The sequence below is a fragment of the Taudactylus pleione genome, unplaced genomic scaffold (assembly GCF_031769625.1).
Source record: "Taudactylus pleione unplaced genomic scaffold, aTauple2 ptg000423l, whole genome shotgun sequence".
Classification (NCBI taxonomy): Eukaryota; Metazoa; Chordata; class Amphibia; order Anura; family Myobatrachidae; genus Taudactylus; species Taudactylus pleione.
In genome coordinates this window covers 3,230,455-3,257,772 of record NW_028284825.1, presented here as the reverse complement: position 1 = coordinate 3,257,772, position 27,318 = coordinate 3,230,455, and the positions used below count along the sequence as shown (strand labels likewise).

Genomic DNA, 27,318 nt, shown 5'->3' with positions numbered 1-27,318 from the left:
TATTTGCATGTTTTTATCCTAACTCTTAAGTCCTGCTAGTCTATGGGCCAACTATTATGTATTCCTCTTCTGGGTTTTCTGCAAAAGTTCTCTGTTTTATATCTGTATCATTTATAAATGATATTTACAAATGTACGTGTATTTACTCTGTCCTTCAAGCTGCCTGTCCTCTTAATGACCACCTTTTCCTTACTGTAGGTCCCGTGGGTTACCTAAACTGAAAGAGTCCCGTTCTCATGAGTCCTTGCTGAGCCCAGGCAGTGCGGTGGAGGCTCTGGAATTAGGGACAGAAGATAAAATCCTGGTGAAGCCATTGCACAGCAGCATTTTGGGGCAAGACTTCTGTTTCGAGGTAAATGTTTTTTTATCATTATGACTGGGAACTTCAATGATTAACTCGCAACCTTTTAATTGACCCCAATGATCCCTGTCCTTTTTGTTTATACTCTTTGTCATTGCACCTCTACCAGGTTACTTACACCAGTGGCAGCAAGTGCTTCAGCTGCTCCTCCGCAGCAGAGAGAGATAAGTGGATGGAAAACCTGCGGCGGACAGTCCAGCCCAACAAGGTAAAGGAAAACAAGACTGCTGTGGAAATGTTATGCCTGTGGGACCGGTATTAAAATGTTTTTCAGGAATTATTGTCCCATTAGACAATAATGGTTGTATGTAGATATTGGCTCCATATAGTTTGAGTCTAGCTAGTCAACATACTTCAACTTATTTTCATAGATCCACACATTACACTGTGTCATGTAGTATTTTTCTGGGCCACACCTGAGATATGTGCAAAAATAGGATTATTTAGCCACAATTTGTTTTTGTTTTTTTGTCTTTTTATTTTGGAGGATATTTAAATTCTTTATTATTGTGGACAAATATCAGATCCCATATTGAAAACCAGTATTGAAATGGTCACCGGGTGTTAGCTTTATGTCAGGTGTCCCTTTCAGCATATTAGCTATTAGTCAAGTGTGATTTTTGTATCCCTCCTCCTTGCTGTCAAACTACTAATAACAGTGATGTCCCATTGCCGTGTAAAGGAGGTGGGCAGATTAACCAGTATTACAGCAGTGCATGTATAAAGTGAAATGATGATGGCCCACGTATCTTTGGAGAAATTATAGAAAATGGAATTTCAAATGTTTTTATTTTCTTTTTGTAATATTGTTTAAGAGCGTGCTGGTGGCATCCATTGAGTGTTCTATTTGCCTAAAGCAGTGGTTTTCAAACTCAGTCCTCAGGATCCCAAACAGCTCATGTTTTCCTGGTCACCTAGCAGGTGCACAGGTCGCTGCAGAGCCGGCCCTAGCCAATTTAGTGCCCTAGGGAAGATTTTGGATGGTTCCCCCCTCCCTGTGGAATCCTGAAAAGGGGTGTGGTCTCATGGAAGGGGCCCTCACCCAGCACAACACCCCTCTATCCCAGCACAGCACAGTGTCCGCACCCACCACCCCTATCCCAGCAGTGAGCACCACAGCACCCCGGCCCTCTTTCTGTTCCAAACTTACTTTAATTGAGCAGAGCCTACAGAGCTGTCCGACTCAAGGTACAGCGGGCGGCGGACCCGCTTTTCCCGTCTCAGGCTATGTGTGATGATTGCTGGAGGCAGAGCCAAGAGCGGCGTGACTAAGTACTCCGAGTACTGTATGAGCCTCTGCCCATGCGCAGAAGCTCATTCTGATTGTGTGATGCCCCAGAACTGGCCCGACGCTAACCACTAGCTGCCATCCTGGTGCCCCATCCCCACAAACTGCCTCTGGCTGTTCCGTCGCTGTCCACTCACTATTTGCTGCTGCCAGGCCCAGTCGGAGCTGTCAGGTGAGCTCCGATCGTGGATGCTGCACAGTGACAGTAGCAGCTGCCAGAGTCTCTACCCAGCCAACAGAAGGTGCCCCGGCCATGCCTGCACCAAACCTCTACCTACCCTAGGTGGGCTTGGATGCCCCTAGGCATTTGCTTAGTTTGTCTATGCCTCGGGCCGGCTCTGAGTCACTGACATATTTTAAAAGATCCACAGGTTGACCTAATTATTTCACTTGTGAGTCTGTGAGTAGACCTGGAAAACAGGAACTGTTTGGGGTCCTGAGAACTAAGTTTGAGAACCTGTAGCCTAATGTATTCATAGATTTATATGTCAGTATCCCGACATATGGGATGCCGGCGCTTAGAATCCCGGCAACGGCATCCCGAAGGTAAGTTGGGGGAGGTTTAAGGATAAGCACTAAGGGGAGAGTTGGGGTTAGGCACTTGTGGAAAGGTTTAGGTTGCGGGGAGGGGGACTTACGGGTTAGGCACGAGGGAGGGGAGGGGGTGGGTTAGACTACCTACCGACAAGTGTCTGTATCCTAACCCTGTCGGGATGCCGGCGCCAGCATCCTGTACCCATCCCATATATATATATAATATAGATCATCAACACGAACAAGCAGCGGCACTCAGAGACTTGTTTGAAAATAAATCATATATTCACATGTATTGGAAAAACAGTACCAACGTTTTGGGGCAGAAGAGAAGAAACCCACCAGTGGGACCCACACCCCAGACTCGGGGAGTCCACGTACGACTTCCACCCTGTCTCCAAAGAGTGACGTCGTGGCACCGTCATGGTTACTATGGTCTCCTGGATGCGGCCGGTGCCGCAACGTCACTCTTTGGAGACAAGGCGGAAGTCTGACGCGGATTTCCCAAGTCTCGGGTGTAGGTTTCACTGGTGGGCTTCTTCTCTTTTATAAGATATGTTAGTCTTTGGTTATTTTGTTACACTTTGACAAAGGGGCGGCATTGCCCCGAAACGTTGGTACTGTTTTTCCACTACATGTGAATATACGATTTATTTTCAAACAAGTCTCTGACTGCCACTGCTTGTTCTTGTTGCTGATCTAAAAATTGATTCCAGAGGGCACCGGAGCACAACGAATTCCAGACAGTAGAGTGCGTGCGTGCGTGTGTGTGACTTTCTCTAAACCATTAGGCTATATATTATTAAATATATAACCTGCTGTGAAACTTTTTCTGACCTCTGATTACTCTCCCACCTCCAGGATAATTGTCGTCGGGCGGAAAATGTGTTGCGTTTGTGGATCATTGAGGCCAAGGACCTAGCTCCCAAGAAGAAGTATTTCTGCGAGCTTTGTCTAGATGACACACTCTTCGCTCGCACCACAAGCAAAACGAAAGCGGACAATATATTTTGGGGAGAGCACTTTGAGTTTTATGGTTTGCCTCCTCTCCACAATATTACTGTGCACATCTATAAGGATGTAGAGAAGAAAAAGAAGAAGGATAAAAATAATTATGTTGGCTTAGTGAACATACCCATGGCCAGTGTGACTGGCAGACAGTTTGTGGAGAAGTGGTACCCAGTGAGCACACCTACCGCCAACAAAGGCAAAACTGGAGGACCTTCCATACGTATCAAGTCCCGATATCAGACTATCACTATTCTGCCCATGGAGCAGTACAAGGAATTTGCAGAATTTATTACTATAAACTACACTATGCTGTGCTCTGTCCTGGAGCCAGTGATCAGTGTCCGGAACAAGGAGGAGATGGCCTGTGCTCTGGTGCACATTCTGCAGAGTACTGGCAGGGCCAAGGTAAGACACTCCACACATTAAGCAGCTGTTTTTAGCTGTTATTGTTTTTCTAATAGCTTATTATTGTAACATGATAAGCGACTCAGTTTTTCTTTAATGTGCCTACGCCTTCGCAGTAACAATTTCACCTCTTTGGTTTTGCCGTGGTCATGGGTTAAAGTCCTAAACAAATAAAAATATTACTGGTTATGTTTTTCCTCTGAGCAAGATATCCATAACCTAGACTTCAATGACTGGTAATCTACCAGACTTGTTTATATCGTTTCATATAATTATTCGTCTTTTTCATTGTGATATCACAGACTGATTAGCATGTTGCACAGATTGAGTTATGTGTTAAGTGAAGGCACTCTACCATAGGAGTCTTGTTTTATGCTTTTAAGTACAGTAGTCGTTTGCAGTATCAAGTAAACTGTCAAGTTCCTGTATTGTCTGTTTTATTGTTATGGGATCACTGTTTGTACAGGCAAACGTTGTCTCTACTAGCACTTTGGATAAAAGTCAGTAAAGTATCTGGCACTGTTCAGTCAGGTCGCCTGATTCCTGTAACCAGGCTGTGTAGACAATCTATAACACAGCCACTAGTGTTTGTAGCTCATTGAACAAGAAAGCTAAAGAAATAATAACTTCTGCTCCTAAAAATTTTAATGATTATTTTAACTTTAAGATTGTAAACATTTTAGATGTTATGCAAACTATTTCCTACACAAACTAGATGCCAAGTAATCACTTAAGCCTGACTGACTACACATTCTGCTGCACTATCCATTCAACCCGTTCCCATAAACCTGACTGACTACACATTCTGCTGCACTATCCATTCAACTCATTCCCATAAACCTGACTGACTACACATTCTGCTGCACTATCCATTCAACCCATAAACCTGACTGACTGCACATTCTGCTGCACTATCCATTCAACCCGTTCCCATAAACCTGACTGACTGCACATTCTGCTGCACTATCCATTCAACCCGTTCCCATAAACCTGACTGACTGCACATTCTGCTGCACTATCCATTCAACTCATTCCCATAAACCTGACTGACTACACATTCTGCTGCACTATCCATTCAACCCATTCCAATAAACCTGATTGACTACGCATTCTGCTGCACTATCCATTCAACCCATTCCCATAATCCTGGCAGGCTACGCGTTCTGCTGCACTATCCATTCAACCCATTCCCATAAACCTGACTGACTACACATTCTGCTGCACTATCCATTCAACCCATTCCCATAATCCTGGCAGGCTACACATTCTGCTGCACTATCCATTCAACCCATTCCCATAATCCTGGCTAGCTACACATTCTGCTGCACTATCCATTCAACCCATAAACCTGACTGACTGCACATTCTGCTGCACTATCCATTCAACCCGTTCCCATAAACCTGACTGACTGCACATTCTGCTGCACTATCCATTCAACCCGTTCCCATAAACCTGACTGACTGCACATTCTGCTGCACTATCCATTCAACTCATTCCCATAAACCTGACTGACTGCACATTCTGCTGCACTATCCATTCAACCCATTCCAATAAACCTGATTGACTACGCATTCTGCTGCACTATCCATTCAACCCATTCCCATAATCCTGGCAGGCTACGCGTTCTGCTGCACTATCCATTCAACCCATTCCCATAAACCTGACTGACTACACATTCTGCTGCACTATCCATTCAACCCATTCCCATAATCCTGGCAGGCTACACATTCTGCTGCACTATCCATTCAACCCATTCCCATAATCCTGGCTAGCTACACATTCTGCTGCACTATCCATTCAACCCATAAACCTGACTGACTACACTTTTTGCTGCACTATCCATACAACCGTTCCCATGAACTTGACTGACTGTACACATTCTGCTACAATATTCGGTCAACCTATTCCTATAAACCTGACTAACTATATACCAGGGGTATTCAACATCTGCTGTGGAACTGTAGCATGCTCTGATAGCAAAACATGTGCAGGGCATGCAGGGATGTGTAGTGCCACAGCAGCTGGAGGGCCACATGTTGAATACTCCATCTTCTGCTATACACATTTTATTGCATTTATCTATTCAACCCATCCCCATAAACCTGACTGTACATATTCTCCTGCACACACATTATGAAGTCTATAGTTTTTTTTACTGACCTACCGTCCTACCAGCCAACAACTCCCATCCAATCACAGGAACAGGGCTCTAAGTCAGAGGGCATTATATAACCAACATTAATTTAGGATCACTATATGGCTATTTCAGTGATGTCATCATAAGATTTCCCATGTAGGAGTAAGAACTCTTTGGTCTACACACAAACACAGATCAGCTTTCCTAGGGCCCTCCAACTGTTAAAGCATGTGTTAACATGCTGTTCTTCATCTTACGTGTCACTGACATATAATCTTATGTTAATCCTTGCTTTTACATGCTCTTGCAAGTGAAAAAATATAAAGCTTAAAGCTTTCCCTGCTAGTTAGAGCAAATATTAATGTCCGACAGAAATATATATATATACATATATATATATATATATATATATATATATATATATATCCAACTACCCCCACTTCTAAAATACACATTTGAGATTTCTATATATTATGGACCCAACCAGATACATTTCCAGATCTCAAACTATCCTCTGAGACCAGCCAAATGCACACTTTGACGCTCCGCTGTTGTATTACTGATATAACCAGTCTTGCCTCACAATTTGGTATTTGTTTAATGTCACCTGTGGGTTCTTCCCAGTCAGAATCCAATTTTAGTACGTTTATTTAGGCCATGACTGTTACTCTATGATCACGCCAGTATGTGTGTTATATGTGGTGCCCTTTGCAATTTAGGTCCGGAATCAATTAGCCGCTATAAATTACCGCGTGAGAGGTTAAAGGGTGGTAGTAGGCTCTGACTTTTATGCCGGAGACTATTCCGTTATAACCCCTTTTCCTTGCATGGTAAAATTGCAGCTAACTTGCGTTAACCCGCAGGTTCCGAGATAAGTACCCGGAGCTATGGGTTAACGCGTTGGCAGCACCTGCGATAAGGGCACATACCGCGGATTGTTCAAGCCTCTCTCAGGCTTCAACCGAAATCTGTGTGAAGTGCTGCCTGCGGCCGTTTTGCGGACTGCAATTTAATAGCCCCAGTCGACCAATTAGCCTGCGATAATTAACCCTTAACCTGTGCAAATTCTACAGGGCGGCGCTGCGCGGGAAGCGAAAATAGCCTTAGTTTAAGTGGACAGTGTATTGGTAACACTTGGTTTTGGGGGGCAGCTGGGTCCAAATGAGATTTCATTGTAGCACATCTGGAAGGTGTTTAGATAGGAGGCAAGTGACATTTCATATAAAGCATGACAGCTTAAATAATATAGGTTTTTCCCCTAATGTTTATGTTCAGTCTCTTAATTTAACCATATATATTCCAATCGTTAAAATACAACCCTTATAACCTGTGGCCAGTCGATACTATATTCTATAGCCATTCTCTAGGCCGGTGTGCTGTACAGACTCTCTGCCGCTGTGTGGTTCACAATATATTATGGCTTTACTGCTGCAAAATGTTCATTTTCTAGCGTTATATAAAAGTTTCCCATCTACAGATAAATATAAAGAGCCTGCGCAGATAAATGATGCTTATGGTGGTGTTTGCAAGACAGAGACCTAATGCCTGGAGACAGGGCAGACGGTAATGCTTGGAAAGAATTGCAGTCTTGGGAAGGGCTTTGTGTTGATGTCAGTATATCAGATCTGTTATGTTCCAGCTTAGTAAGCAATGAAGATTTCAGCTAGGAGCGTCCCTCACTATCTTTATTTGCCTCGCTCTCCAGTGAATCACAGGACTGCTGCAGGTATTATTAAATGAGTAACTTTAACGATTCGGCTGGTCGCCTCTGGAGCTAGGCTCTTGTAAATGGCTCATTTCAGCTAGGACAGTTTATGGGTTTTGCAAGGGCACAGTTTGTTTTCTTTTTAGTGATGCCCAAATGTATTGTGTATGGGTGTTTTCTCAATTAGAAAGCTTAATTAATAAACTAGGTGCCCATAGCAACCAAACACCTAATTGGAAAAGTACAGCAAGTATCATGGGATGTGAAATGTGTGCGGAATGGAGGTTACAGTATTCACTGGAAGAATCCCATTCCAGCAGAATGTAGTTTTTCCACTTATAGTGCATTCTTAGCCTAAACACACAATGGAGACATTTGTTTTGTAGACTAAACTTAGGGCCTGATTCAGAGCTGAACGCTGTGACCAGAGCGCTCGCTCTGAATCAGGGCCCTCCTACCTTTTTTTGGAGCGTCCTCATGGATGCTCGCATGGCTGTGGGTTACCACCCACAGCTATAGCGAACGTCCATGATGATGGTCGCGATGGTCTTGACCATCGCGACCATCGGGCTTGCGACGGAGACCCTGCGGTAGGGTCTCGCTGCCGCAAGCCCTGGAGTGATTTTGGCTCTACCAGTGATGTCAGTGGGGCCTGCTTGAGATGGTAGGCATTCCCATGGGGATGCCTCCGTCTGGCAGGCACGCCCCCGGCATGCTGTCATTCAACATCGACAGCACACCCCCTTTGGTGCGAGACCCGGAGCGATGGAGAGCCCGTCACTCGCCGGGTCTCACGCATGCGCACGACGGAGCTCCCTCCGTCATGCGCATGCGCAGTGGGGGAACATCGACCCGCTTGCGAGCGTACTGCCGCTCACGAGCGGGTCTAAATGACCCCTTTAGTCATGAAAATGAAGTGTATTCCCTAGGACCGAGTGACATTGCTAAAACAGATCTTAGTGACTGTGAGCCTGATTCAGAGAAGGACGCTAATGTGAACGCAGCTGCAATTTCACGCGGACCGCAGCTGGGAAAATATGCTAATAGTTCCAAAGCTTACCCAAGCATAGGGGCGCCCACTGCTGGCTTCTCATCTGCACCCGACATAGTGTACCAGTATAAATATTGGTAACATCGACCAGCCATGCAGGTCTGACCCAGCTAAAATACAGCGGCTCACCTGATACACAGAGCGCTGTCATGCTGCATAGGAGATTACAATGGCTAATTTGTGCGTGCCCATGTAACGGCCTCGACGCGGTGAGACATTTTTCGGTACACCCGGCCCTTTACCCCCCCCCCTTTCGCTGACTACCTTCGCTCACTTTGCGAATGGTTTCACTGTACGTGTGAAATAGCAAAACCATCGTTGCGCATGCGCAATGCTATTTTGACGCATACGCAATAGCAAAAAATAGCTCGTTCTGCATAAAACTCGGCGTTGCAAATATCTCTGCCTCTGGCACTGTATACATTGCCTTATTCTGAATAAATAAATGGACCAGTATAATAAAACTTTCACTCCAATGTACTTATTTATCAGTAGTAGGACAACATTTGTCTTTCACTGTGATGCCAGCCACATTATATTCATATGTACGTGGTATTTTATATTGGATTCAATTTGGTATATATGTTTAGAGGCACATTACTACAAACAATTGCTTTATGTGAAGAGAACATGCATTGTCTGTGTCTCTTTTTGAAGCTTGGTTGAGAAGTTATTGATTGGTAGCACAAGGAAGCTTTCTACTACATGTATACTTTCCATTAGAAGCGCCGTTCAGGTAGTGTCAATGGATAGTATTTCACTTTACCTTCACAGAAAGCAGAATGGTAGGTCTATATCATATTAATATAGGCAAAGATGCGGAGAACAAGCCGTACTTGTACAGGCTGATAGGCCAGTGTATTTCACAACAAATTTATCAAAAGACATGAAAATAAATTAATATTCTTGTTGTCTTTATTTGAAAATATTTTTGGTTAGAACAAGAAGCGCTGCAGTTATGCTAAACTCAGGCTACAGTATATCTAGACAGTTAGGTCTGGTGTGGGCAGTACAGATGGTGTAATGGTAGCATTACTGCCTCACAGCACTGAGGTCATGGGTTCAATTCCCACTACGGCTCTAACTGTGTGGAGTTTGTATATTCTCCCTGTGCTTGCGGGTGCTCCGGTTTCCTCCCACAATCCAAAAATATACTGGTAGGTTAATTGACTTCCAACAAAAATTAACCCTAGTGTGTGTATGTTGGAGCATGTGATAGGGAATATAGATTGTAAGCTCCACTGGGGCAGGGACTGATGTGAATGGCCAAATATTCTCTCTATAAAGCGCTGCGGAATATGTGTGTGCTATATAAATAACTGGTAATAAATAATTATTCATTTTAAAGCAATTATTGTGTGCTTCCTTAGCATGTGTATTTGTGAAAATGAAAACTATAATGCCCAAGAAACGAGGATCTGAGATGTGTTACATAAATATCAAAAGCTCCATTTCAAGATGCACTAGGGAATGAAAGTGTTCACATATCACTGGCAAAGGGTAACGCTTACAATATACACCAACTATAATGTTGATATGAAAATAATGTCATCTACTGTCGTGCTGCCCATAAAATTAAGAAAACCTAAAATTTAGGGTGTTGTATGATGAGTGGACACGAGGATGTCAACATGATGGTCATAATGTTGACAGGCCTAGCTTGTCGACAGTCACCGACATGCATGATGAAATGTCGACCTTATGACTGCTTCCCTAACAATTAATATACAGTATGCATGTTTAAGAGGCTGTTAAGACAGATGTACTCAGATGAAATCTGAACCAATCACTCAGAGAATTATATGAATTATCCTTATATTAGGGATGGACATCGGCTTCCCATGTTTTACCACCATCAAAGTTTTCCTTTCGTTGGTAATGTTTTCACCATTCGATGGCGGCTTTTCAATGGTAAACGCCATCAAGTGGAGTGGAAACGATGTTCATCCCATGTATAAATATGGAATGGGATGGCCGGCGGTTCGATCCCCGTCAGCGGCAGCCCGACAGGAGCAGAGTGCGACGCAGCGGAAGCCCGACAGCGCTGGAAATCCCGATCGTGGATAGGTAAGTATCCACTAACCTAACCCCCCTAACCCTCCTTAGGGGTGCCTAACCCTAACTACCAGCCCCAAGTGCCTAACCCTAACCACCCCCTTCCCCGCTGCCTAAAGCTAAGTCCCCCGGGGGGGTGCCTAACCCCAAGTCCCCCCCGGGGGTGCCTAACCCTAACTCTCCCTCCCCCTAGCCTAACCCTAACCCTCCCGGGGGGGTGCCTAACCCTAAGTCCCGTCCCCCCCCCCCCCCCCCGGGAGCCCTAAACCTAACCCCCCCCCCGCGGCTGTCCGCTCGCGGCGCCCGGCATCACATCGTGATGCCGGTCTCCCGGCGTCGGGGAAATGCGGGCGTCTATATCCAGACGCCCGGCATTTCACCCTTGCCGGGATAAGACAGTCGGGAAGCCGGCTGCCGGTATTTAGGCAGTCGGCTTCCCAATTGCTTCCCATAAATATAGTTGATTAAAACTATTTAACATCGGGGACAGCCGTGGGGTGCTATTACACATGCACAAACAGGGGTTATATGGGCATCCGCTAATCATATTCATATTTTTTTTAATCAAATTATGTTGATGCAAGTGTTAAATACCATTGCATCGAAAATTTTGATGGCCGAAGCCCAGCCAGCATTTCATGGTGGGCATCCGATATCCATCCCTACCTGAAGGGATGCATTGTTCCTTACTTTACAGTATAGCGGGGGGGCTTGGGTACGATGACGCAATCATGCCAGCATGCCCACCTATGCCACGCCATGCCCCCTCACTCCCCCCCGCTATGCCGACCTGGCTGCCCTTTTGTGAGGGGGGCGTCAGGAATGTCGGCAGGTATGGTTTCATTATGTGCTTCCTTTAAATGATGGAGGACCACTTTCACACAGCTGATTGTGATAGGATGTTGCTGGATGAGAGGCCAGGGTGGGGTGGAGGGCATACGCGTCATGGATCACTTGAGGGCATGCTGAGGTAATATTAATGGAGGGAGAAAGAGGAATGAGACCAGCACAAGCTATTGTTCAAGCATATGAAAAACGTATAAGTACTCTATCTTTGTCACTGTTTACATGGCCACTGTACAATTCGTCATGACAAAGGTTGAGAAAGACACATACTTCTTTCACAGGTATTTACTGCCTGTATTTGCATCACCATACTTCCCAGCTTTTTAAGTTGGGGAACCAGGACGAACAAACTCATGTATGACAAAGGTCATGATCATGAGTCATGGGAACATGGTCACACAACACAGGGGAGTGACCTGCACCTTCCATTGTACTGAACAGCCCTGGCCCCTTCCCCGCCCATATAACCCCCTTTTGAATGTGCTATGCAGAGCACTCATGAACAGGAATTACCATCCTATCCTCCAGCCCAGTGGGTTCAGTTGGGGGGTATGCGCAACCCTCATGTACTAAGAGCTTTGTGTTAATATTACCATAGTTTACATATATTGACCTATTTGTGCTGTTTGTATTTTTATGTCAAATGCCTCAAAACTTAATTGGTGCTGGAAAAAAAGAAATCAGTGAGGCTTTACTAATCTTCTTTGGGAATAAAAAGACTGGTTGGTCAATTTGTTTATAAAAAAAATAGATACTCTTATCAGCATGCATACAAGATGGCTGACTGCCATCCTCTCACTTTAAAGCTATGCTCTCTTGACATTGCATAATCTACAGGGATTAAACTAATAAATGACCTTGAAGCACAAGAAACAAACATTTTACTTTTGAAAGCTAAACTGTCCTGTAGAAGGTAGATGTAGAGGCTTATTTGTACTTGCACATGTATAAATTTCTGTATTTAGCGTGTTACCTCTCTCAGGTTTAGTTTTTAATAACACTGACTTCATGTTCTTCAAGTTCTTTAATGTAAACATAATAATTAAAGAAAGATTATTAAATGGGATAATGAGGTGTTAATAGTTTATTATAGGCAGCAGGGTGGCAGTTTTTGTGGAGTTTGTACGTTCTCACCATGTTTCTTCTGGTTTCCTCACATACGCACCAAGAATTACTAAAAGGTTATTTGGTTTCTAGCACAATTACCCCCTGTTTTGTGTGTAAGCACCACTGGGGCAGATACTTAGGTGAATGATTCAAATATTCTCTGGAAAGTGTTATATAAATATCGGTTAATAAATAAGTGATAGTCAATTTGCATGTTTTAGCAGCATTGCCAGTTAATTTGTCACTGATCTGATTCTTTCCCTTAGTTGAGCCTGTAGACTGCATGTTGAAATGATTATTACAGGCCCTTCTCAATGCATTTTTTTTTTGTTTAAATACTGGAAATAGTTGGTGGTTCACCAAAATGTCCACTGAGATTGGTGGTTTTGCAGTTTATTATCACACCGCCATATGCTATGTACAAGATACTAGTGCAGTGAGACAGAAGCAGATGAGCTCCGGCAAAATCATTTTAGTGAGCACTTACTGTGGGCTCCACGAAGTTAGCTCAGCAGAAAAATGTAACCAGGAATGCTTCTGTAAATAAATAGGTACTAAGCACAGGGCTCACAGGCAGATGGGTTATGTTGATTGCAATATGGAATGGATTGTAGAATAATGCACAAGCATGGATATCACTGGCAAGAGGACAGGAAGGATCAACAGGAGTGGACACACAGAAATACACAAAGGCACATTTTTTAATTGGTAGTTTTTGTTTTGTTTTTTATATGCTTTTTAATTATATAATTTTTGAATATACCACTCTTCCAGGGGCAATGGTTGCTTTTAATTTAAGTATTTTAAATTTCAATTCACGGAACATTTGAATGTTACCTAGGACTCTGGAATTTCCATTGCAGTCTCTAAGAGAACCACCCCCCCAACCTAATTAGCATTGATAATGAAGTATGTGAACGTCCATATACAGGGACTGCATAAAATGGTATGTTCTGCCTTAGTGGGGTGATTGGGAGTTTTAGAGTTCTAGGAGATGAGCAGAAGGAGTTAAATAATGATACCCCCGGTCTGCTGGTGGAGAGTATAATAAATCCGGAGTCACCTCTCGATTGGCATTGGAGGGTGGGATTTTTGGTGTAAGGTCGCAGGACATTTTAAGCGGTCAAATCCTCTACATTTGTAAAGTTGGGTCTTATAGCTTCAGTATGAAAACATTTTGGAGCGTAACATTCTGTGAGTTGGGCTATATAATGTCTTATATATTTCTTATAGGGGAGTTTGCTGCATATTTCACAAAATGCAATTCTGATTACTTCTAGACAGAAACATTCAGAGAAGCCTCAGTTTTTAAATAGCTGAGAATAATATCTCTGCTCAATGTTTCCATAGACACACTCCTATATTTGTTCCTTGCACTGCTCGTGTCCCTGGTGTACCCAATATTGCAACATAAACACAAACCATCACTGTAAGACATTTTTAATTGTCCTAATTGCCTTTGAATCTTTCCTACACTAATTATTTATGTATGTATGTACACTGTGTGGCCACTTTGTTTCACCTTTCTAGTTCTGGGTAAGAACATCTTGAATTAATGGAGGTATGGATGGCGCACGGTGCAGGAGACATTCCTTAGAGAATTCTGGCCCATGGTGATACCATAGCACCACACAGTTGCAGATTTGTTGGCGGCACAGTCATGCTGTGAATCTTACCGGTATGTTCCACCACATCCCAAAGGTGCTCTTGACACCTAGGGGTAAATTTACTAAAGTGAGAGTTTTTAGAAGTGAGTTTTTTAAGTGATGTTGCCCATAGCAACTAATCACTTTAGTAAATTTACCTCCTAGTGACTATGGAGGCCTTGTTGAGTGTATTGAACCCATTGTCATGTTCCTGGAACCAGCTTGAGATGGCGTATTGTTTGTGACCTGGTGAGTTTTTCTATTGGAAGCAGCCATTAATAGATGGGTAGACTATGGCTATAAGGAGATTCACCTGGCCAGCGACAATACTCAGGTAGACAGTGGTATTTAAACCTTGCCTAATTGGTACTAAGAGGCCAATATGTGCCATTAAACTTTTAAACCACCAACCACCTGAACTGTTGACACAAGGCAAGAGAGATCCATGCATTCAAGTTTATACCAAATTCTAACCCTATCATCTGCATGTTACAGCAAAAATTGAGTTTCTTCAGGTCAGGAAACATTTTTCTAATCTTCAGCTGTCCATTTGGGTTGGATACGGGATGCTGAAGCTCTTGATCCCGGTGGTCAGAATCCAGACAGGGCTATGATACCATCACCTGTCGGTAAGTATCCTACCCTAAACCTTACACCCCCCACACAGCCTAAACCTAACCCCCTCCCCCAAGTGCCTAGTTTTGGTAAGCCTGTGCCCACTGTAGGCTCAGTATCCTGTTCTTAGCTGATAGGATTGTAACCTGGTGTGATTTGTTGTTTCCCATCCAGTTTAAGACTCATAATGATGAGCGTTCAGAGATGCACTTCTGCATACTGTTGTTGTAACATGTTAATTCAGTTACTGCCACCTGCCTGTAATCTTGAACCAGACTTCTCCTTTTACCTGTTTCACTAACATGGCATTTTCACCCATAGAACTGATGCTTTTTGTTTTGTTCACCATTCTTTGTAAACTCTAGCTACCATAGTTAAAATCCCTGAAGATCATTAGTTTCGGAGATACTCGAACCACACCGTCTAGCACCAACAATCATCCTATGGTTAAAGTCACTTTGATCTCACTCTTTCCCCATTCTGGTGTTTAGTCTGAACAACAACAGAACCTTTTTGACCATGTCTGCATGCTTTTATGCATTGAGTTGCTGCCACATTATTAGCCATTCAGATGTTTGCATGAACAAGTGTACAGACGGGGATGTATTCAAAAAGGTTGTCAATGATGAGAGTTATGATGTCGACATTGCAAAAATGACAATGGGCAACATGTTGGCATTCTCAGAATTTAGACAGGTGAAAGTGTCGGCATTAAGGTTAGGCTGTGGGAGGGATTTGAGCTAGGCACTAGAGGCAGGGGTAGTGATTAGGGATGGGGGGAGAACTACCAAAAGTCCGGAGAATCGGAGGACTGACCCAGAAGTCACAGTCACATGACTGCCTGGACCCGGAAGACGTTGCTGCAGCTGTCAAGGGCAGGTAAGTCACCGCTGGGCCCCCAGGGATGATACGTCTCCATTCTAGCATGATGAATGCTGACATTATGGCCATGTCGACATATCATAACCAACTCCTACAGGCATACCCAATAAAGTGGCCACTGAGTGTACAGTATATACAGGAAAGGGTATAAATTTGAATTATTTGGTCTTTAGGTGTTCTCGTAGTTAGTATACATGCCTAAAATATACTGAATTACCCTATCTTTCACTATAGTTCCCTTTACATCTCCTTCCTCATTCAGTTGTTTAAAAGTGACTGTAGGAGGAGGCACACTTGGAATGATCATACCTCTGTGTATGACACCACCACCAAGGACCAGCAATTTTTTACTTCACTTTAGAACTTTCCAGATAATGGATATTTCGATTCAAGATTCCATAGCTTATAGGTATCTCCGTTTTACTACGTTTGCCAGGGGCATAATTCTCTTTTGCCAGACCCTATAGCAAAGCGTGGGGTCAGTGGCGCCTGCTATACTATGGGCAGGAGCCGGGACTTGCGCAGTGAAACGGTTTACCCTATTCACCTCCGGCTGCTATTGCCCCTGCACCACCGCAAATAACATAACTTTCACCGCTGGTGATGACACTTAATGTAATGTACCGACAACACAGGGACTGATGCGGTAAACAAAGTATCCATTTCCATTTTAAAACAAACAAATGGGAGGTCGAAATGGACAGGATTATGTGGGTGTGTAGTTATATAAATTGCAGCTGCTTTAGTGTCTGTAAAACAGAGCTGCTTCATGAAACATTAAACATTACTAAGAGTTGGTGTAATGGTTAGCATTACTGCCTCACAGCACTGAGGTCTTGGGTTCAATTCCCTCCACAGTCCTAACTGGTTGGTTTTCCTCCCACACTCCAAAAGTATATTGGTAGGTTAATTGGCTCCCGATAAAAAATTAATCTTAGTGTGTATGTGTGTACATGTGGTAGGGAATATAGATTGTAAGATTCATTGGGGCAGTGACTGATGTGAATGGCCAAATATTTTCTGTATAGTGCTGCAGAATATGTGTGCACTATATAAATAACTGGTAATAAATTAATAATAAAAAATGCCTAATAAATACCATCTTGTAGTAATCGAAAGCTCTTCATGGCAGGCTATAAAAAGCAAGTAAAGAAAGAAATACTTTCTAACAATGTTTAAGAGAATGATCCTCAAAAGAAAGGTATAATTAAAATATTTATTTCTAATTGTATTAAAATGTATTGTATAGATTATTTTTATGTATTTATTTAGTTATTACCAGATATTTTTATAGCGCACACACATTCTGCAGCTCTGAGTATATTTGGCCATTCACATCAGTCCCTGCCCCAGCGGAGCTTACAATCTATATTCCCTACCACATGCTCACATACATACATACATACATACTAGGGTTAATTTTGTTGGGAGCCAATTAACCTACTGGTATATTTTTGGAGTGTGGGAGGAAACCGGAGCACCCAGAGGAAACCCACGCAAGCACAGGGAGAATATACAGTTAGGGCCGTAGTGGGAATCGAACCCATGACCTCAGTAATGCTAACCATTACACTGTGTGTGCTTACCGCATTACAAATTGTTTCTGTATGATAGTTGTCCTTTTAACATTCACTGTATTTCTAATTATTGCTAAATGTTTTTGTTTGTGTGCAAGACAAATCTTGTTTCATATCTGAACTTAATCTTCTGTTTAATTCCTGTCATCTGTTTTTATGATACAGATTACTATCATTACTTGCATTGACATATGCAAGTTAACACACAGAGTACTTGGAAGTGTTTGCTGGGTTTGAATTACAGATTGTTGAGCTGTTCAAGAACATTTCTCACTAGTATATTCTTAATGTCTTTTTTTTTTTTTTTTTAGTTCACATAAAGATTGCTGCAACAAACACAAAGAATAGATGTAATTGCTCATAGAACCATAACATAAAAACCCAATTGTTCTGCTGCATCCCAAGATTTAATTTCACCATAATTTTCAGCAATTTTGGGCTGAACATACACTTATCAAGAACTGCTCTGTGAGCGGTCTTTGCACATGGCTTTCATTACAAGCATTTGTTATAAGACAAATTTGAGTCCCAGCCTAACTTTTGGTGTGTGCAGGAAATGTGAATAGTGGGAAGATTATAATTATAGGGGAGAGACTTGACCCTATTTTTTCATGAATGTTTTAACTATAATGCTCTCCATGTGTCGTGTTTTTTGGATTTATAGTGTTTTATGTAGGTAAAAGTGTGTTCTATCTTTAAATAACTTTGTTTTGAACATGCCTGGCAACATTTGTATAGCTTTAATTTTCTAGTTTCCTGGGTTTTTTCCAGCCATGCCTCTATATCCATAAGAACAGCTGTTATTTTGTGTTGCTGTGCTCTACGTGCTGGTGCAACTAGATGGTAACCCAGGGAAGAGAAAATAAACAACTGCACCTCACTGATGGATTTGCTCACCTAATTAAGAAGAACAGAAAGCTATAAAGATAAATGACTGTATTGGTCAAAATTGCAGAAGGGCATGTACACAATCCAATAAATATTAAGCAGGATTGACAGCTGGGGGGGAGGGGTTTGCTCGATGATGCTGCCTTCCCCAGGGGATCCATCATTTATTTCAGTCTCTGTATTTCTATTGATCGATGTGGCCACACTCCGTTTCAAATGGCAAACAAACATTACAGTCCTAGCAAACCGGCAGTGCAGCTTTATAGCTCTGTCCAGCCCTTCATCCGCCTGTAAGTAGTCCTAAGGCACACTGTCTGTGTATTATTTATATGTAGTAGACCCTTATATGTTTACACTCATATAATACAGCCTATTCTGGCATTATGAAATGTTGGGATTTGCTTACCTCGCCCTGGTTACTGTTTCGGTGTGATTGTCCTGGGACTTGTGCAGTGGAAGAGCCAACTGGTAATCTGGTGTGGTTTAGGTGGATCAGCAGCAGGGCCTCTTGTGTCCAGGTTTAGTCTTTGAAAAGTTTAGGCGATACAATATGGAGCTGTATTACTGGATGTAGCTGCCACGCTCCTGACATAACATGCAAAACTGTCCAGGGAGTATGATCCCAGCAGAGCAGGAATGCTTACTGTAATTGCATAGCTCTGTAGGGCGCTTCATTAAAGAACTGAAGATTGACATCAGGATGTTTACCTTAACTGGGAGAATCTACAATGTGATCTACAGCTGTTATCTAGACCAGGGGCTCCTTATCCTAATCCTCAAGTACCACCAAAAGGTCATGTTTTGTGGATGTTTTGTTTTGTGGATGTTTTTTGAATCATGAAAGGAGAGTCAATCTATATCGCTAGGTCAGTAATTATCCCACCTGTTTCCACAGACACCTGTTTCCACAAATCATGACCTGTTAATGGTACTTGCGGGGGTGCTCTAGACCAGTGATTTTCAACTCAAGGCACACTACGCAAGATTTTAGAATTGCCAAGCCACACCATCCGGCTATGTGGCGTGTGCGACTTATGAATAAACATACATATTGGCTCCCACATAACAAAACACACCCATTGGCCTTCACAGGAATAAAGCACACTACAATGGCCTCCACAAGAATAATCACACTACATTGGCCTCCCCATGAATAAAACGCACTACATTGGCCTCCACAGGAATAAAACACACTACAATGGCCTCCACAGAAATAAACACACTGCATTGGCCTCCACAGGAATAAAACACACTACATTGGCCTCCACAGGAATAAAACACACTACAATGGCCTCCACAGAAATAAACACACTACATTGACCTCCACAGGAATAAAACACACTACATTGGCCTCCACAGGAATAAAACACACTACATTGGCCTCCACAGGAGTAAAATACACTACATTGGCCTCCACAGGAATAAAACACACTACATTGGCCTCCACAGGAGTAAAATACACTACATTGGCCTCCACAGGAATAAAACACACTACATTGGCCTCCACAGGAATAAAACACACTACATTGGCCTCCACAGGAATAAAACACACTACATTGGCCTCCACAGGAATAAAACACACTACATTGGCCTCCACAGGAATAAAACACACTACATTGGCCTCCACAGGAATAAAACACACTACATTGGCCTCCACGGGAATAAAACATACATGCATTGGCCTCCACGGGAATAAAACGTACTACATTGGCCTCCACAGGAATAAAACACACTACAATGGCCTCCACAGAAATAAACACACTACATTGACCTCCACAGGAATAAAACACACTACATTGGCCTCCACAGGAAAAAAAACACACTACATTGGCCTCCACAGGAATAAAACACACTACATTGGCCTCCACAGGAATAAAACACACTACATTGGCCTCCACAGGAATAAAACATACATGCATTGGCCCTCACAGCAATAAAACACTACATTGACCTCCACAGAAATAAAACACACTACATTGGCCTCCACAGGAAAAAAAACACACTACATTGGCCTCCACAGGAATAAAACACACTACATTGGCCTCCACAGGAATAAAACACACTACATTGGCCTCCACAGGAATAAAACATACATGCATTGGCCCTCACAGCAATAAAACACTACATTGACCTCCACAGGAATAAAACACACTACATTGGCCTCCACAGGAAAAAAAACACACTACATTGGCCTCCACAGGAATAAAACACACTACATTGGCCTCCACAGGAATAAAACACACTACATTGGCCTCCACAGGAATAAAACATACATGCATTGGCCCTCACAGCAATAAAACACTACATTGACCTCCACAGGAATAAAACACACTACATTGGCCTCCACAGGAAAAAAAACACACTACATTGGCCTCCACAGGAATAAAACACACTACATTGGCCTCCACAGGAATAAAACACATTACATTGGCCTCCACAGGAATAAAACACACTACATTGGCCTCCACAGGAATAAAACATACATGCATTGGCCCTCACAGCAATAAAACACTACATTGGCCTCCACAGGAATAAAACGCACTACATTGGCCTTCAAGGAATAAAGGACACTACAATGGCCTCCACAGGAATAAAACACACTACATTGGCCTCCTCAGGAATAAAACACACATACATTGGCCTCCACAGGAATAAAACACACTACATTTGCCTTCATAGGAATAAAACACACATTCATTGGTCCTCACAGCAATAAAATGCACACACATTGGCCCCAGAGAAATAAAACACATACATTGGCCCCCACAGAAAAAAATAACATTGGCTGGCCCCCACAGGAACAAACAAAACACATTGCTCCCCACAGGAAAAACAATCACATTGACACCTACAGAAAAAATATAAACCATATTGCTCCCCACAGGAAAAAAAACATTGCTCCCCGCAAAAAATAACAATTCACACTGGCTTCCACATTAAGAATAGATATACATTTTTTGGCACCTACCTGTCCCTCATCTGCTGACACAGCACAGCAGAGTGCAGGCGGGCTGGCTAGCCGGCGGACTTGCTGGCTGGCAGGCAGTGCGGCGTGCATGACCTGTGATGTCACGCCGCCGCATTTACAGATGTCCCAGAAGAGCTCAGCGGCTGCGCTGCCCTGTCCGCACTGCAGTACTTAATCTGACCGGCGGCTCTGATAGCGCCGCGGCACACTGAACAACTGCACACATTGGTGTGCCGCGACACAGCGGTAGAAAATCATTGCGCTAGACCATATGAACACTATATGGGATGTAGTCAGGATGCCGGCGGTCAAAATGCCGACCGCCGATATCCTGAGAGTGAAAGCCCGTCATGGAACTAAAGATAGGCGTCTAAATCCCAACGCCTGTCATTAGCCCCACAATGAAATCCCGACGCTAGGCATATCGAACATAGGTTAGCCGGGCATCGGGAGTTCATAGCCGTGGGACGGTTAGGTTAAGGGACTCCAGGTGGGACTTAGGGTTAGGCAACCCCCCCCCCCCCAGGAGGGTTAGGCTAGGGAAAGGGGGGGTTAGGGTTAGGCACCACCAAGGGGGAAGGGTAGGGTTAGGCACTCCCCGGGAGGGTTAGGTTTAGGGTGCTGGGAGGGGGGGGGTTAGTTTTAGGCACCCCTGGGGGGAGGTTAGGGTTAGGCACTAGGGTGCGAGGATAGGGTTAGGCACCACTAAGGGAGAGTTAGGGGGGAGAGTTAGGGGACTTGTTTACCCTAGTCGGGATCTTCATCTGCCGGCCTTCCGGCGTTGGGATTTCATCTGCTGGGCTTAGGTCTGGAGGTATTGCATACCAATTCCCACTATATATCTCTATGTACATACAGCCTCCAGGTTGAGCGTTCTGATTGATAAGATGCCATGTAAAGGCTTACATATTAGTTTTCTAGCATTATATTAAAGTGAAATTATGATTTACATTCGAGATAAAATTGATTGTTTTAATAATATCCAGTTCGTCAGACTGGGAGTGTGGCATTGGGCTGTAATGCTATACCCAGCGGCACACACCCAGCCAATCACCAACATTGAGGAGCAGCAGGTAAGAAACTACCAGCTGCTGCTCCTCCATGTCAGAAGTAAGCACTTAATGTCGGGGGTGCTGTGGGGACATTAAAACAGGGGCATTATGTCACTCATTACGTGTTTTAGTTATGATTGCCTAGTTGACCGCCTAGGTTCGTCTAATGGTAGCGTGTGTCTAGTCATTTCTACGTCTGGGGTATAGCATCAATATGTTGCACTGGTTCTGTTCTGCTATAGGCAAAGTGCCTCAGATAGGTTTTCTAACCCAGCTAGACTTAAGGTAGCTTCAGCTGGTTTACAAATACCTTGTACCTGTATCTCCACAAATCTCTTTTCATTTCACTGCGGTTACTGTATTTACCTGACTTAGAGTATTACTTCCACTTTTTGACTGACATTTGAGATGTGGTCCGTTTTGGGATACCCAGAGGCAATAGTCGCACCACCTTTTGTTCTGTGGGGTCAAATTACTTATCTCAACATTCCTGAGAGTTTATTTCTGTTCAAAGAGGAATATGGCATTATATTGGTAATTCAATATAATAGTATACTAGCTTCCAATATTTAAACTCAACATACAAGCAGTACAGCATTGTAATGACAATTACATTGGTTACATTTTAAAAAGAACATAAAATAAAAGTTTGACTCATCTCACAGAATGATGATACTCCCATTTGTTGCTCCGTTAATGGACAATGAGGGGGGGCGACAGCCTCTGTGACTGTTTATGGATGCAGTACATTTGCTCACATTGCTATTGCAAACTGTCAAAGAATTTCACAGATATAACTCATTCATTTCAGTTTGATAAGGTTTGCTGACAATCTAAATGGTACTAGTTGATAACCAGATGTTCAATATAGGTTTGCGCCATTTCTATTGCAATGGTAACTGCCAAGTTAGCCCCTTGGCCAAGGTGAAAGGGAATCTGTTTTGACACCAATAGAACAGAACCTCTGGTGGCCAAATTGTTATGTTTATGCTTCTATTTTGACATTGTTATTATGCTTTATTATGCATTTAGTGTTGTTTTTATTTATGCTTTTCTTTATTTGTTTTTTGTTCTCTCAGGACTTCCTCACCGACCTGGTGATGTCAGAGGTAGACCGATGTGGCGACCACGATGTCTTAATATTCAGGGAAAATACACTTGCCACCAAAGCCATTGAGGAATATCTGAAGCTGGTTGGGCAGAAGTACCTTCACGATGCTCTTGGTGAGAGAGATGAGGAAAAGTTTGTAAAATAACCGTGTGAGATTTGCAACTGAATTTTCAGATGCTGTTTTCAATAAACCACTTTACTCATACAAGTGTGAAGGTTGTTGCTATAGTTCTATTGCTTCACTGTTGTGTTCTCCATCCACTTCTCACATTCATTTTTGATATTTTCCTTTTTTGTCCCCAGGGGAATTTATCAAGGCCCTGTATGAGTCAGACGAGAACTGCGAGGTTGATCCCAGTAAATGTTCGTCAAGCGAGCTTGCTGAGCACCAGAGTAATTTAAAGATGTGCTGCGAGCTGGCTTTCTGTAAGATCATCAATTCCTATTGGTGAGTAACCCAATGACTCCTGCCTATGATAGCAAAACTGCAGTGTAGACAAGATCTGCTTTTCTTAAAGGGGAATTGTTAAATAAATGTAAAAATGTATCACAGCAAAATAGTACTATTTTTAAGAGTATCATTATTTAAAATCACAAATTGATGTATATCAGCCATTGCTATGAAGGCTTAACCCACATCTTACTGTCTTTAGAATGGAGACTAGGGGGTATATTTACTACAGTGAGGGTTTTTAGAAGTGGAGATGTTGCCCATAGCAACCAATCAGATTATCTTCCAAAAGGTGCTTGTTAAATGTTAAGTAGAATCTGATTGGTTGCTATGGGCAACATCTTCATTTCTAAAAACTCTCACTTTAGTAAATATACCCCTAGCTGTTGTTGTATTATTTGTAAAATTACTGACACCAACAATTACCCAGAATTTTGAAAGTTAAGTTGTGACCACTAAGTTAATAGATAGATATAAATATTTATATATATATATATATATATACACGCACACTTGCATCTTATTACTGTATACAGTAGTTGCGTGGGGTTTGATTCCATGCCAAAAACGCTGTACAATAGTGTGTCAGCCAATCATCAGGCGGTGATACAGAAAATGCATTGGATATCTGACGCATGCGCAGTGTAGTTTAGGAATAGCGATACCTGCTGGACAAAAAGTTGTATTACACGCTATGACTTTTTCCAGCGCCACGGTACGTTCCGTTGCGATCAATACTGACTTAATGTATACCGCATGGTGCGATACGAAGTGCGCGCAACATGACGTATGGAGCAACAAGGTAGCTGGGCCCATCTGTACATACATATATCACCACTCCCCCGGCAGTTGGTATAAGAAAAAACTAAATTTTTGGAGATATACCTTCCAAGCTCTGCCCGTCCCCCCAAATGGGAGCGACCATTTTGATTGCAGGATAGCTCTGTCAAATGGAGACAATTGGGAGGTATGAAAATGTATTGTACGGATATAATAGATGGTACTATTGGGCAGATCCGTTTTTTGATAGCTTCACTTCACAGAAGTGAATTTAACTATGTATTTTTGGGGTTGTAAACTTCACAACAACTGCTGTAATTTGGGTAATCCAAAAATATGAATAATAAGAAGAAAACTGATCTATTTAAGAAAACGAAAAGAATGCATTTGGGTTTGGCAGCGTGCCAGTCACATTGTCACAGTACAATGTTATGGTGGTGGCAATGTTTTTTATGACTAACTAAATGTGGTCTTTGTTTTCCTTACAATGAACTGATGTGTTTTCAACACAGAGAACTCCTTGTGCTAGTTTTATTTCCCAAACTGTAGCTGTGAGCTCCGTGTAATCCGGAGCACAAATATAACCTATTGATAAGTAGTATTACCTTAAGTAGTATTACCTTTCTTTCAGTTACAGATCTGGGTATATTTTTCGAGCAGGGATCATGAAAACTCTTGTTTCTATATCTTTATCATTAATGCATTTGTGGCTGAGCTGCCATTTTGGTATCATCATTAGAGCAAACAGCTGACATCAGATTCATGGGTTAATTCAGTTAAATAGATCTGTATGCAGTATATGGCAAACTATATTTAGTAAGTACCAAGTTAATAAAAAGGGGTATCATTATATATTTTAATAGAAGAAGAGGCTTGTTATACATTTATAGTGTTTATTCTAGCACCCTGCACCTGTCACATCCCGTGCAGTTCCTCTTCCCTGTCTGGAATGTCGCTCTCTGCTCTGATGCTTCTAGCACATCCAGCTGATGCAACAAGCTGCTGATATACAGACCAGAGTGTGCTAGAAGCACCAGAGCATAGAGCGACACCCCAGGCAGAAAAGAGGAACTGCACGGGTTGTGACAGGTGCAGGGTGCTAGTATGAACACTACATTTACTAGTGCTAAGGGTATTTTGAATACATTTCTACACATTATTAAGGACTTAGGGCCTGATTCAGAGTTGGGAATAGAGAGAGAGATGGCACTTAACTGTGCACCTGGGCAAACCATGTTGCAATGCTAGGGGTGTAAATACATACTTTTTTTGCATGTAGTGTAAATACTGGCTGCTTTTGTATGTAGCTCACAAAAACTGCACAGCTTTATTATTACACTGCCCTTTAGATGTCAGTTTGGACACCTCCCTGCACATTTTAAATCTGCCCCACCTGCAGTGCAGCATGGTTTCACCAGGATGAGCAGTTGAGAGAGATATCGCTCTCTATTCCCAACTCCGAATCAGGCCCTTAGTGCGACTTACTGTTTCCAGGCAACAGATGAAATGAGCTATTATTGCCAGCAGGAAAAATTTGTAAGGAATATTAGGAGACAGGCACTTGTCAGTCACATTTTGCTATTTGCTTGGTGAATGTCTCCTTTTTTTCCTTTCTATAATTTGGATTATTATATATTTATTTATTACAACATTGTGTGTTCAGTACCACATACCATCTTTCTGCTTTGTTGTAGTGTTTTTCCCAGGGAGCTAAAAGAAGTGTTTGCATCTTGGAAACAGCAATGTATTAACAGGGGGAAGCAGGATATCAGCGAGCGGCTCATCAGCGCCTCCCTCTTCCTCCGATTCCTCTGCCCATCAATCATGTCCCCTAGTCTCTTTGGCCTAATGCAGGAATATCCTGATGATCGCACCTCACGGACGCTGACGCTCATCGCAAAGGTCATCCAGAATCTGGCCAACTTTGCAAAGTGAGTGCGGAAAGTCCAGTCAAGAATATCATTCCATCTCTTACGCTTCTAGAATAAGATGTCTACTTTGTCCAGATTAAAAGAGAAGTGAAAAGAATGTTTTATGTTGGGTTCTTTATGACCCATTGCTCGCACTCGTTTTTAAAGGTGTTTTCTTTAAGTAAAACAAATACTTCCAAATATTAACTGTGGTTTTCCATTGAGTTCTTTCACATTAATCTTATCTATCTTTAAGTGATTGCAATGTTTTGTATCCCCACATAGTCTGATATTCTCCTGAGCCAGTATTACACTGCTTCATAAGTGGCTTTCAGTACGCAGGCCACTGAGCATCTGCGGTAGTCACTATGGCTGCAGACTCCCCTTAGTGGATAATAGATCTTTTAGGGCATAGGGTATTCTGCCCTAAAAGATATCCAGCTGCTATTGAACTACACATCCAAGCATGCCCTGCCACACTTTTGCTATTAGGGCATGTTAAAACTGTGGCACCGCATGCTGGGATGTGTAGCTCCACAGCAGCTGGATGGGTACATGTTAAATACCGCTATTCTATGAGTTAATGTACTTAATTGTGCTGTGCTTTAGAGTACAGCAGTAAAGTACCTGGCAAAAGCATTGCTCTAACCCAGCGGTTCCCAAACTTTCTTAGTTCAAGTCACCCTTAGGGTCTCAGTAATTATTTTGGCTTAGGGGTGCCTTAAATTATAGAGTAGCACCATTTAAGCAGTTGGGTCAAAATAATGTAATAAGTATTTAAAAAAGAAAGAGAAAAACTGTGTTATTCTTACCCATTGCCCCCTCCGTCTCTCTCCCTTTGGCCCCCTCCGTCTCTCTCCCTTTGGCCGTCTCCCTCCCTTTGGCCCCCTCCGTCTCCCTCCCTTTGGCCCCCTCCGTCTCTCTCCCTTTGGCCCCCT

At 42.8% G+C, this 27,318-nt stretch overlaps 1 protein-coding gene across 1 annotated transcript in view; it reads left to right on the top strand.

Moving 5' to 3' along the window:
- RASAL2 (RAS protein activator like 2) overlaps positions 1-27,318 on the top strand; it is a 231,640-nt gene that overhangs the window by 177,873 nt on the left and 26,449 nt on the right. Inside the window, 6 exon segments of the mRNA XM_088447240.1 lie at positions 199-352; positions 471-569; positions 3,045-3,599; positions 23,208-23,352; positions 23,543-23,687; positions 26,165-26,401. Of these exon segments, the coding sequence (XP_088303366.1) occupies positions 199-352; positions 471-569; positions 3,045-3,599; positions 23,208-23,352; positions 23,543-23,687; positions 26,165-26,401 (1,335 nt within the window).